The sequence below is a fragment of the Eubalaena glacialis genome, chromosome 10 (genome assembly GCF_028564815.1).
Source record: "Eubalaena glacialis isolate mEubGla1 chromosome 10, mEubGla1.1.hap2.+ XY, whole genome shotgun sequence".
NCBI classification, from domain to species: Eukaryota; Metazoa; Chordata; class Mammalia; order Artiodactyla; family Balaenidae; genus Eubalaena; species Eubalaena glacialis.
In genome coordinates this window covers 2,154,369-2,168,047 of record NC_083725.1, presented here as the reverse complement: position 1 = coordinate 2,168,047, position 13,679 = coordinate 2,154,369, and the positions used below count along the sequence as shown (strand labels likewise).

The following is a 13,679-nucleotide window of genomic DNA, read 5'->3' as shown; positions in this document are numbered from 1 at the left end:
TACCATGGAACCATTATAAAGAATTGCTTTAAAACAGTTCCACAAAGTCAAAGCGCCTTCCAAAAGATTCCTAGGCTGAGAAAACTGTGTGTTTAGGATCACATAAATGCATTGAAATTAGTCTGATGGTTAGACATATTTTTGTGTATAATGTAAATCAAAATTCCCCCTGACTTTAAGCAAAATTTCCACGGATGGGGCTTGTATCTTTGGGAACACAAGCTACTGCTGTGTTTATATTAAAGTTGAGCTTTGTGATATCCCTTATGACTCTTTTAATATTCTTGTTAATATTACTTTATAATATTGACATTTTGGATTTCAATACCTGAGGCCTTTACACAAAGGATGTCTGGTGGATTTATTATCATTATCTTTCCCTGTAACAAGGCAGGGGCTGAAATATGTATTCTCAATGTACATAGGGAACATGAGATAGTGAAAGTTTGAATAATGCTCCTAGTAACAAATCCAGTCTTTCATTTGGTGAATGCTTCTCACATAATTAATGTTCCAAATTAGGGGCACATTTTCAGGTCATTATTTCCTATATCTCTGTAGGTATAGTTTTCAAATTTTATTGAGATTTAATTCAAAGACAACAAAATGCACCCATTTTTAGTGTAACGTTGATTAGTTTTCACTAATTTAAGCACCAATATAACTACCACGGTGCTCAAGATTTCCATCACCCCAAAAAGTCCCTTGTACCCTTTGTAGTCAATTATCCAAAAACCCCAACCCTATGTAACCACTGACTTGATTTTAGTCACTCTAGATTAGTTTTTGCCTGTTGTAGAATTTCATATAAATGAAATCATACAGTACCTGTTTTTTTTTTTTTTCTTCTTTTATTTAGCAGAATGCTTTTGAGATTCATCCATTTTGTTACATGTATCAATGGTTTGCTCTTTTTAATTTCTGAGAAACCATCTGTTGCTTAAATTTACCACAATTTAACTATTTACCTGTTGAGGGTTTTGGTTTATTTATAGTTTGAGGCTATCATAAATGAAGCTGCTATGAACATTTGTGTACAATGTATATCTGTGGACATATGTTTTCGTTTATCTTCAGTAAATTCCTAGAAGTGGAATTGCTGGGTCATATGCTAAGTGTATGTTTAACTTTATTAACAAAGTGGTAAACTGTTTTCCATAGTACTTATACTGAAAGCAACACTTTTGCCCCTTTCCTGTTTGTCCATTTCTGTTCCCCTCTAACCTTAAAAGACCCTAATTATAGGAATGAGATCACTAGGCAATTTAAACTAACTCCTGACCTATGCTCTCCTGAATGCACACCATGCCTAGTCTAACCTGTTGGTTCTTTTCCTAGATAAAAAGAAGTAAGACTAGCTCTTTACCCCAACAGCCCCCGCAAGCAACCCTGAAGGCAGATGACATCTGAAGAGAGAGTCAGCCAGTCTGCACGCAACGGAGAATGATGCAGAACCCAACCTCCTGCCTAAATGATTCACTGAGATTCTTCCCCCCTTTTTCCCTTTAAAAACTGTCCTGGCTGAGCAGAATCTTCAGAGTTGGTCTTTGGACATGAGTCCACCATCTCCCTAGATTGCTGGCTTTCATGATTAAAGCACCTTTCCTTTCTACTGACACTTGCTTCTCGAATTATTAGCTTTTGAGTGGCGAGCTACTGAAACCAAGTTCAGTAACAATACCATTTTATGGTCCCACAGTTAATGTATAAGAGTTTCAGTTGCTCCACATCCTCATCAACACTTGATATTGTCAGTCTTTTAAATTTTTGTCATTCTAGTAGTTGTGTAGTGGAATCTGATTACAGTTTAATTTTCATTTCTATGATAGATATGTTGAGCATATTTTCATGTGCTTATTCCATTCATATATTTTTTTTTGTGAATTGTCTGTTTCAGTGTTTTGTTCATTTCAAGGTAGGTGGTTAGAATTATGTTGTAAGAATTCTTCATATAGCACAGATGTAAATTCTTTTTCAGATATATGGATAGCAAATGTTTGCTCCCAATCTGTGGCTTGTCTTTTCATTTACTATTAATGGTATTTTCAATATTGATGAAGCCAGTTATGAGTTGAATTTCATCCGTCACCCCCACGCCCCCAAAAGATACCTTGAAGTTCTAACCCCAGTGCTTCAGAATGTGACCTTATTTGGACATAGGGTCTTTACAGAGGTAATTAAGATAATATGAGGTCATAAATGTGGGCTCCAATCCAATGTGTTTGCTACCCTTATAACAAGGGAAAATTTGACACAGAGAGATGCACACAGGAAGAAGGCCATGTGACAATGAAGGCAGGGATTGGGGTGATGCACCTATAAGCCAGGAAACACCAGAGGTGGCTAGAAAACCACCAGAAGCTAGGGGAGAGGCCTGGAACAGAGCTTCCCTCACTGGTCTCAAAAGGAACCAATCCTGCCTACACCTTGATCATGGGCACCTAGCATCCAGAACAATAAGAAAATACATTTCTGTTGTTTAAGCCATGAGGTTTGTAGTACTTTGTTACGGCAATCACAGGAAAATAATACAAAAGCAAATTTATCATTTTTCTCTTATGCTTAGAGCTTTTAGTGAACTAGCAAGTCCTTGTCGAGCTCAACATTAACTAAGATTTATTCCTAAGTTTTCCTCTAGATTTATATTATTTTATATATCACACACAGGCATACTCCACACATTTTCCTTTTCACTGGGTTTCATGTTTATATTTTCTAATGCCTGAGAAAGCACTTGTTTCTTGCATAATTTATAGAATTAATCAGTTTCTGTTAACAGGGTAAATACATCAAGTGGCTCTTTGCCCATCTCTCAAGTTCAACTTGGAGTAAGTTTTATTTCCAAAGGGATAAGGTCCACTGTCCTTTTGGTTCCCTTCCTATTAAGTTGGAGATGATCATAACTAATGTTTTAATACCAATCACTGAGAGCCCAGGAGCACTGGACCATTTCCAGCATCCTTCTTCCACTCTGGGTAAGTGTCCTGAAAGCACTGAGAAGGAGATCCTTTTTCTCCTGGATGCACAAAATAACACCAACATTTTCAGTGCACAGTCTAGCTTTCTAGCCCTCTACTTCAAGAAAGGACAGACAACCCACTGACCCATGCATCTCCACCTTGAGACTTTAGTATCTTTGTTGGAAGTTATTCTTATGGCATCTCTGTCCTTCATAGTTGGGAAAACAAAAGTCTTCTAAGGTCATAAAAAGGACTGAGAAAATAATTCAGTAAATGTTCTCTACAAACCCTTCTTTGGAACGGAATACCCAGTGACTGATGCATATAATCTATTTGTTCTTCCATTACTATGTTACAAATACAGCATTGCTTTCTGAGTCCTGAACTTCTGTTGTGCATTAGAAGCAAGTCTTCAATATACCAACTCTGAAAACTTCCGCCAAGTAAAGGCCTTACCCTTGACTGACAGGTGTCTCCACGTCACCGTTGGCTCAGGTCTGCCGATAGCAAGACACAGCAGGGTCACACTACTCCCCTCATTCACGGTGACGTCTGAGGAGATATTCATGATCTGGGGAGGAACTGAAGGAGACAGAGGGGAAAAGAAATATATGAGAACGATTCTTGGCACAAAAGGAGGTGTCAGCCTATAAGTATTCATACAGCATGTTCTTTAAAATAAATATTATTCTCAATAATAAATATTAGATTTTTATGCTTGATTCGCGAAGGATGTGACCATTAACACAACATGTACGGGGCATTCATGGAAGCAGATCTACATAATGTCTGGATGTACCAGGACGCAGGTGTGTGTGTGGGGTTCTGGGGAAACAGTAACTGAAGAGACAGGCATTACTGATGGTTGATGGAAAAGCAGAACCAAAGGGAAAATACAAAGTTTTCTAAGAGTTCCTATCGGACCCGTGTGTTCATTCCTCTTAGTGGAACCCCTGGCTTATGCAGGAACCACACAAGTAATCCTCAGCTCAGCCTTTGTTTCCAGTGACTCACTCACAAAGCCTCAACCGTACTGGATTAGTTACCATTTCCTGAGCACTCCAGACTATTGAATTCTTTGACCTCACACAGGTTATGCCATCCTGGAATTATTTTCTTTCACATTTCTTTTCCTGGAAATTCTTGCTCCTTCCTTAAAATGTATCCTTTAAAACTCGGTTACATTTTCACTGACTCTCCCACTCAGCATTAATTGCTTTCTCCCCTAGACCCCACCAGCAATAGTAGCCCCGGCTACTACTGTTACGCTAAGATCGTATTATACAGTTTATTTTTAATGGTATCATGTCCGAGCAGTTAGGAGCAGAGCTCTGGAGCTCAGCTCCTCTCCTGCTGAGTGATCTGGGCAAGGTAAATTGTCTTCATCTCTTCAAGCTTTGGTTTCCTCACCTGTGAAACAGATGATAGCAGTAGCTAAACTCACGTTATGAGGTTTCAATTAAACAATGGCTGACCAGGGCACCTGGTATAAAGGAAGCAATCACTGGTAGCTGCTAAGATGACAGTGGTGATAAGGATGACAACAGCAACGATGCCACCTTTCAGAACAGACTGTTGTCCTCTCATGGGCCAGGTCCACGTCCATTTACCTGTCAGCATCGCAAAGGCTGACATGACCCCTGCTCTTGCTGTCTACCTTGTCCTACCTCCAGGCCTGATTTTTAATTCAATTTGAAGCTGGGCATCAGAAGATACCTAGATTCCTTCTCTAATCTTACTTCTCATCGCCCTCAACCTGGTTGGGTTTCTCACCAATTTCCACACGGTCAACGGCAACAACCTCCCACCTGGACCATCCCACCTGGTCTCTTTCCAATTTGGGATCCTCCAACCTGCCCCCTCCATGTGACCAGAGTGATCCTTTCAGGCAATAATCTCATCAAACTGTTAGCCCCGCTACTCGCTCCCTTAGCTCACCGTGCCCCCCAGGCTTAGCACAAGCCTATCTTCCCTGACCTGAGCCCTCTGCAGTCTAACCCCAACCCAGCGACAAGCCTCTTCCTGGCAGCGTCCTCACGAAGGCCGCTCACTGCACACTCTGGACCCGGCCCCCCCGGGAACACGGCAGAGGCACAGGCCCTTCCAAAACTTTGCTTTTCTTCTTCTTCTCTTCATTTCCTACCTGAAAAGACATGGCTCATCTTTCAAGGGACATCAAAGGTCACCTCCCCTTTGCAGTTTTCCCTAACCTCTCCCCACATCCTGTAAAGAGAATCTCCCACCTCCCCACCTGGGGAGGGGACTGAACGTGTTGTACTTACAGCTGATTATTTTATGCCTGTCTCTTTACCTAGAGAGCGAGGTGCTGGAGGATAAGGATGGAATGACACCCACCTCTCTTTCCTCAGTGTCTGGCACAAGGCTGACAAGGGTACCTGCTTAATTCCTCTTTGAAAGAAAGATCCAAAGAACAGATTGAACACATCCCAAAACGAAGGAGGGCAAAGCTTTTAATGGAGGATTTCTGATACCTAAAGCTTTCTTCTCAATTTTCTTTCAGATTCTCAAAATAAAAGGAAGGATGGCCAACAGAGAGAGGAGGCTCCAAGCTTATAGTTATGCTGACTTATTCCAACTGCCAGTTTAATTATGAATTGTTAATTACCAAACAGGTAGAGTGCTAGTGGATTCCAAACTACCCCGAGTCAGTGGCAGAGGAGAATTATGACTGATGCTGGATCCAGACAACTCTGCAGCCTGGAGTTTTATGCTGCTGAGATCTTAGAGGTAAGTCTTTTCAAGGAGAAGCCATAAGTAACATGGAGAACATTTGCGATCTTAAGGGAATCCACATTAGCAAATAAATAAAAATTACCTGGTTTATAAATCTGCCACATTTTGGATTATTTCTACATTAGGAATTGGCCTGAAATTTCTTTGCACATATTTTACCAAAATACACAGTGGGGAAAAATAGTGTACTTTCTAACTGCACTGCATTCTCTTGAGAAAACTGTACTACTCGTTTTTCAGTATTTTCCAGCTTGTTAAAAAATTGTTCTGGGCTTAGAAATGTCAATACTTTTTCTCACTTTTTTGTAAAGCAACAACTTCAGTGACCCTTCCAGAATATTCTCAGAATAATGTCTGCTTTAGCCAGATGTGTTAGGCCATCTGAAGCTCTCTTTCTCTAGACCCAAGAGTCTCTCTGTTTGTAAGGTGGACACAGCTGCGGTGGGAGGGTTGGGGGCATAGCTGGTCAGTGGAGGATAATTTAGGACATTGCAGCTTTGATGCCCAGGGACAGATTGCTCAATACGACTCCCGATTCAGAGCTATCAGTTCCATGTATGTTATGTTTCATCGGATAGTTTAAAAGGTCCTGGATTAGGAGATATCTGTAAAATTCTATGGATATTTGAGGGACATCCTCATTCCCCAGGTGCTTCTCCCCCATTAGGAGGGAGCTTCCTGGAGGGGGATGGTGAAGGTTGGTGCAAACGTTTCACCAAGCCTCAGGCAGTGACCCCCTCCATCTTCTGCAGGCCCACACTGTCCTCTGTCACTTTCCCAAAAGAGGAAAGGTAAGGACAGTGTCAAAGGTGAGGGTCGCCAGTAAGACAGGAAACACAGAGGGTGATGTGGGAGAAAGGAAAGTTCTTTCTGTTCTCAATTATGACATCATTATTAATGTGTAATATGTAATAATATGTATTACTTATTAACATATGACTTGATGACTTTCAACTCGCTTACACGTGCATTATCTCATGGATTCTTCACAAATTGTGAGATAAATAGAACAAATATTCTCACTATTAAAAATGAAGAAACTGAGGCATGGGGAGGGTTAAGTAAACTGCCGAAAGTCACGTGGTCAGTAAAGGGCAGAATTCTTTCCGTTATATTACATTGCCTCTTTGTTGAACCTCCCATCAATACCCTAAACACGACATTTGTATTTGCATTTTCTGTTTCCTCTGCTTCGAAGGTCCTCCCGCTGCATCTTCCCTCACGGCGACGCCACTGGTCAGCCGGCTTCCCCGGCGCAGCGCCTGCCGCTGAGTGTGGGGCGGCGCAGCCATCCTGGTTTCTCCCGCGCCGAGCTTGCCAAGGGAGATACTCAACACTTGCAATTCATTTAAATCTGATTTGAGTTTGGCAATAGCATCATGACCCTCCCCTTGTTTCTGTGATAACCTTTGAACAAAGGAGCACTTGGAAATAAATTTAACTGCTTCTACGTATTTTGACAAGAGAGCTTTGTTCAATTTTCAGACACATATCTGTGGCAAATGACTCTATCTATCTATCTATCTATCTATCTATCTATCTATCTATCTATCTATCTATCTATCTATATCTATCATCTATCTACCTATCTGTTATCTATCTACCTACCTATCTATCATCTATCTATCGCTAGTGTTTATGAATATACAGATAAACATGAAACATGTATAACAATCTTACCAGAAATGCTGAAATTACTCAAAGAAAATGGCAGGACCCACAAGAGTCTAATTGAAGGATTACAAATAGCACAGTGTGTTCCCAGGCACATCTGCAGACACTGGGGACCCTCCCCTGCAGGTCATGCATGCATCTGGTTATCTTCTCATTGACAGTGGTGGGTTACAATGTGTCCTAACGTGGCTGGGCAGATTGATCACTGCACAACTAAAAGGACTTCAGATTGTGGTCATTTTATTTTATTTTTTTTAAAGTATATTTTATTTTATTTCTTTATTTATTTTATTTTTGGCTGCGTCGGGTCTTAGTTGCAACACGTGGGATCTTCGTTGTGGCATGTGGGCTCTTTCGTTGTGGCACACAGGCTCTTCGTTGTGGCGCACAGGCTTCTTTCTCGTTGTGGTGTGCGGGCTTCTTTCTAGTTGTGGTGCGCTGGCTCCACAGTGTGGGCTCTGTAGTTGTGGCACACGGGCTTAGTTGCCCCGCGGCGTGTGGGATCTTAGTTCCCTGACCAGGGATCGAAACCGCATCCCCTGCATTGGAAAGCGGATTCTTTACCACTGGACTACCAGGGAAGTCCCAGAGTGTGGTCATTTTAGATGAATAGATGGATAGGTAGATTGATCTGTAGACAGATAGACAGATAGATAGATATAGACATATAGATATACATCTATACCTATACAGATACAGATATATAGACATAGATAAAATATTATCTCTCCATACACATACAGAGAGACAGACAAACACAATTTTATCAGATTGCAATCAGTGTCTTGAGGAAGGAAGGTATCTTTGGGCTCGGGGTTACCATGAGGTATTTACACGTTCTCTTTACCCTCAGCATGGCCGAGCGCTCTTAAACATACCAATGTGTCTTACCCACCCATGGCCCTTCCTCTCCAATCTCACTGCCATTGGCTTAGTTGAGAAGCTCATCATCTCTTCCTCAGAATATTACAAGTCTCCTCATTTCTCTACCCACCACCATTTCATAACTCAGACCCCATATGCCCCCCACAGTTACATCTTAAATATTTTACTTCTGCCTAACACCCCCAACCTTTGCCCCTGGCTGAGACTGTGAAGCCCAAACTTCTGCACAGGATCTACAAAACCATTCCCAGCCTGGCCATAGCCTCAGCGCCAGCCCCTCCTCTGACAAGGAGCCCCACATCTCTCTCTGGGGCTACATCGTTCTCTCTCGCCCATGCCTTTACACACCGTATTCCTTCTGCTGCAGAAACACTTCCACGAGTGTGCCCTATGCGCTGCTCACCCTTCAACACTCAACTCGAGTAAGACCTCGTTTATGACGCCTTCACTGCTCCTTCTCCCACTCCCAAGGCATTCTTGTTTATGTCTTCATCATACCATTTATCTTTACAATTGAGCTATTCCATGGACGGGATCTGCTATATTTACCCTTTTTTAAAAAAAGTTTTTATTTATTTATTTTTGGCTGCATTGGGTCTTCATTGCTGCTGTGTGCGGGCTTTTCTCTAGTTGCGGCGAGCGGGGGCTACTCTTCATTGCGGTGCTCGGGCTTCTCACTGCAGTGGCTTCTCTCGTTGCAGAGCACGGGCTCTAGGCGCGTGGGCTTCGGCAGTTGTGGCATGCAGGCTCAGTAATTGTTGCTCGCGGGCTCTAGAGCACAGGCTCAGTAGTTGTGGTGCACGGCTTTAGTTGCTCCGCAGCATGCGGGATCTTCCCGGACCAGGGCTCAAACCCATGTCCCCTGCGTTGGCAGGTTGATTCTTAACTACTGTGCCACCAGGGAAGTCCTGCTATATTTATCCTTGTATTCCTATTATATAACACCAAGCCTGACATGAAGTAGCATCCTTCCCCCCAAATGTAGTGCATTTATGTGTAGGTTTTTAAAGTGTGTGTCTTGCAATCTGGCAAGTGTTCTCCACCCTAGACATTTGACATTTGCCCTTTCCTCTCCCTGAAATACTCTCCACCTTATTCTTTCATATTTGTTTCCTTCTGGGTTCAGTTTTAATATTATTTCCTCAGAGAAGTCTTTGTTGATGACCCCGGTCCTCTCCCACCCATCAAATTCATGTCCTCTTCTTACAGTCTCTTCTCAACCTTTAAATTGTCTTCAAGAATTCTTACACACTTTTGTGCTTTTATATACACTTGTATGATTATTTGTTTAAAGTCTCTCTGGCACTGGACTATAAGCTTTAAAAACCGCTATACTCCCAGTGTACTGAACTATGCTTGGCACATAGGTGTTTAATAAAAATGTATTATATGAATAAGTGCCTATTATCAAGACTGTGTATATACGTTATTGTATACTTGTGAGAGAGCAAGCCTGAGATAGGAAAAGCTTTTCTAAAGGAGAAATGTTTCTTTGTGCAAAGGTAATTGGGGACTGAACTCTGGACATACCAGCACCACCCTACACAAAGCTGATATGACAAGGCTGAAACAGTGTATGAGAGGCCGTGCACCACAGCTTAGGTTCTAGAGTCCAGTAGACTTGTGTAACCTTGGGCCATGTTGGCTTAGCCCCTCTGAGCCCTGGTTCTTCATTTGTAGAATGAAGATGATAGAATTTATCTCTCTAAGTTGTTATAAGAATTAAGTGTAAATGTGTATAGCATGCTAGTACAGTGCCTGGAAATAAGTAAGTACTTAATAAATGGTAGCTGTTATTGTTCATGTTTATATATGATTGTTAATATACATGCCATTTAAAATCTGATAAATGGCTTAATCTGTGCCTAACTGCTCATTTTCTAAATCTCAATTCCTTCAATTTTAAGTCAGCACTCATAAATGACATTTGCCTTGGATAGCTGGGACAATTCCAGAGTAAAAAGTAAATATTTGATAACTAATTGTTAATTTCTGCCTCTTAATCTGAGCTATCAAACCTAAGTGAATGCGTAGGGCAAATCGCACATGTTTATATAAAGAAATTACCTGGCTCTTCCTTATCTATTTTCTTTTAGGGGCATCTGTGCCTGTTTCTAGAAAGAACAGGGTACAGAACTTCAGCACCATGCCCTCTTATTTCAAGGGCAGTAATTCCACCCATTGCAACTATACCCTGTCTCTGTCCAGGCACAGTGTTTGACAGTCACGTTTTAAGTGTTTTATTTAAGACTGAATGGCACAGTTAAAACAAACAGAAAAGAGAATCTTATAATTTGGAGTCATAGAGGCTAAAGTCTGAATACTATTTTTTTTCCAACTACTTTCTGTGTGATTAAGCCCTTTAAGCGTAAGCTTCCTCTACCATAAAATGGGCATAAAAATATTTGCCACAAAGGGATGTGGAGATGAGATTAGAGATAATGATTTTAAAGAGATTTAAATAGTTATTATTGTTGTTTTCACATTATTATTATTATTACTATTATCATTATTATCCCCAGAGAATAACAATATATTAAGAGACCATGAGAAAACTAATATAAATATGAACTGCTTTCTAGTACATTTTTAAACACTCAAGGCTTGTTTATTAAAAAAATACAGTAAAGACTTTTAAAGACTCATTGTTTTATTCTAGGATTACCGTTTATTTTGTGTTTTAACAAGGAAGCTTATTTCATAAACTAGAGTTAAGACTAATTTGGGAATTACAGTATGCATGCTAGGCTTGGTCATGCTGTATTTTCTATACTAAGTATTATTTTATGGTGCAAAAAGCATTACACCAAGTGTCAGGAGTCATAGGTTCTAATCTTGGTTTCTCCATAGCTCTGTGATCTTTTGTAAATCAGTTAACCCCTCTGGTTTAGGGGTGTGTGTATTGTGTTTGTATGTGTATGTGTTGTGTGTGTATGTGTATTTGTGTGAGTGTGTGTGTGTATGTGTGTGTGGTGGTGATGGTGTCTGATTGTTTATTTGGTTAGTTTTGAGTGAAGAAGTTAGATCATGAATTTTCAGGTCCCTTCTGGTCTAAATTCTGTGAGTTAATGATCTTCTAGCCACAGTGCAAGTTCAAAGGGGCTACTCCTGGGAACAAAGTGCTACCACCACCAGGAGCAACAACAAAATAGCTAGTGTTTATTTATTTGAGGCTGGTATTAAGTGCTCTATATACATTATTTCCTTTAATCCTTAACACAACCCTAGTAAATATTCCCTATTAAAAAATCAACATAAGGGTAGACATCTACATCAGTTAAATAGAATTAAGTGTCCAGAAATATATCCATACTTTTATGGCCAATTAATTTTCAATAGGATGCAAAAACAATGCAATGAAGAAAGAAAAGTCTTTTCAACAAATGGTGCCGGGGTAACTGTATATCCACAGGAAAAAGAATAAAGTTGAACCCCTACGTCACATAACATACAAAAATTAACTCAAAATGCATCACTTACCTAAATGTAAGAACTAAATCTTAGAAGAAGACAAAGGTGTGAATCTTTGTGATCTTGGATCAGGCAATGATTTCTTAGACATGACACCAAAAGCACAAGCAACAAAAGAAAAGAAATAGATAAACTGTACAGCATTGAAATTTTAAAAACTTTTAATTCTGTGCAATTTGCAGCAAAGTTTGTGCTTCAAATGCCCCTACTGAGAAAGAAAAAATCCCCACAGAATGGGAGAACATTTATACAAATGATATATCTGATAAGGAACTAGTATCTAAAATATATGAAAACACATGCAACTCAACAAAAAAATACAAATAACCCAATTAAAATGTAGACAAAGGGATTTGAATAGACATTTATCCAATGAAGATACACAAATAGCCAGTATGTACAGGAAAAGATGTTTAGTATTCATTAAGAAAATGCAAATCAAAACACAATGAGTTTCCGCTTCACATCCACTAGAATGGCTATAATCAAAAAGACAGATAATAACAAGAGTTGGTGAGGATGTGGAGAAATTGGAACCCTCACGCATTGCTAGTGGAATTGTAAAATGGTGCAGCCACCTTAAAAGACAGTCTGGCAGATCCTCAGAAGATTAAAGATAGAGGTATCATGTGACTCACCAATTCAACTCCTAGGTATATACTCAGGAGGAATGAAAACATGTCCACACAACAACTTTTACACAAATGCTCGTAACAGCATTTTTCATAGTAGACAAAGATTGGACACAACCCAAACAGTCATCAACAGCTGAATGGATAAGCAAAATGTAGTGCATCCATACAATGGAATACAATTCACCTATAAAAAGAAACAAAGTACTGATTCTTTAACATGGGTGAGTCTTGAAAACATTAAGTGGAAGAAACCAAACACAAAAGGCAACATATTATATGGTTTCTATTTATATGAAATGTTCAAAATGGGCAAATCCATAGAGACAGAAAGTACATTAGTTGCCAGAGGCTGGGGAGAGGGGCAAATAGGGAGTGACGGCTAATGGGCCTGGGTTTCTTTTGGGGTGATGAAGATGCTCCAGAATTGGACAGCGGTGATTGTTCTACAACCTTGTGCATATATAAAAGTGACTGGATTGTACACTTTAAAAGGATGAATTAACTGGTGAGTGAATTACAACCGTATAAAGATGTTGTTAAACAAACAAACAAACAAGGTCTGTCAGCTCCTGAGAGGTAGAACCAGATGTTCTTGCACTAAGGAGAGAAGGCAACCTCCCACCACATAGGGTTCTCAGAAAATATGTTCCTCATTTATTGACAGTTCCATGCATCTGCTTAACTCTCCATTTCTCATTGCTTGCCTACTGTTTCCCTTCCCTTTTCAAGACAACTAGCCGTGCCCAGCCATGTCAGTCTCTCTGCAATGCTCAAAGCACCCTGTACTCACTCATCATTGCACACTTTTACATATGCTGTGTCCTCTGCTCATGTGCCTTCTTCCTTCCCCCTCCTCTGTCTGTTCTCCTCCTACTCATGCTGGAAAACTGAAATTGAGATATAATACCCTCCCTCCATCACCTCTCCCCATCCTAGAGGTGAGTATGGGGAGGTGCTTCAGGGCTCCCTGTGCATAATGATGTACTTTATTCATTCTAAAACATTAGCTGAGTGCCTAACATGTCCTAGGATTACTTTGGTGGTAAAGAGTGGACAGACAAGTCCCTGTCTCATGTCAACTGTGGAGCTTAGTGTCTAGAGGAGACACATGTGACACTGACACATTATCACTGACACATGAATCAATGTGTGATGAAGCTGTGGGTGTGCAAGAGACCAGGAGAGCCCATGATGGGGTCTGTCCTGGCCAGTGGGTCTGGGTGAGGGATTTGTTCTGAGCAGAGCTGGGCAGAGGGATCAGCACATGCAAAGGCTTTGCAGAGGCAGGAAGCAGGGTGAG

General features: G+C 40.6%; 1 protein-coding gene across 2 annotated transcripts in view; it reads right to left on the bottom strand.

Moving 5' to 3' along the window:
- Positions 1-13,679, bottom strand: part of OPCML (opioid binding protein/cell adhesion molecule like) — a 504,424-nt gene that overhangs the window by 98,570 nt on the left and 392,175 nt on the right. Inside the window, exon 3 of one of the 2 annotated variants that reach the window (XM_061202232.1) lies at positions 3,417-3,542. The exons of the other annotated variant lie outside the window; for it this stretch is intronic. Within the exon in view, the coding sequence (XP_061058215.1) occupies positions 3,417-3,542 (126 nt within the window). The remainder of the gene's footprint in view (positions 1-3,416; positions 3,543-13,679) is intronic. 2 annotated transcript variants of the gene reach the window in all.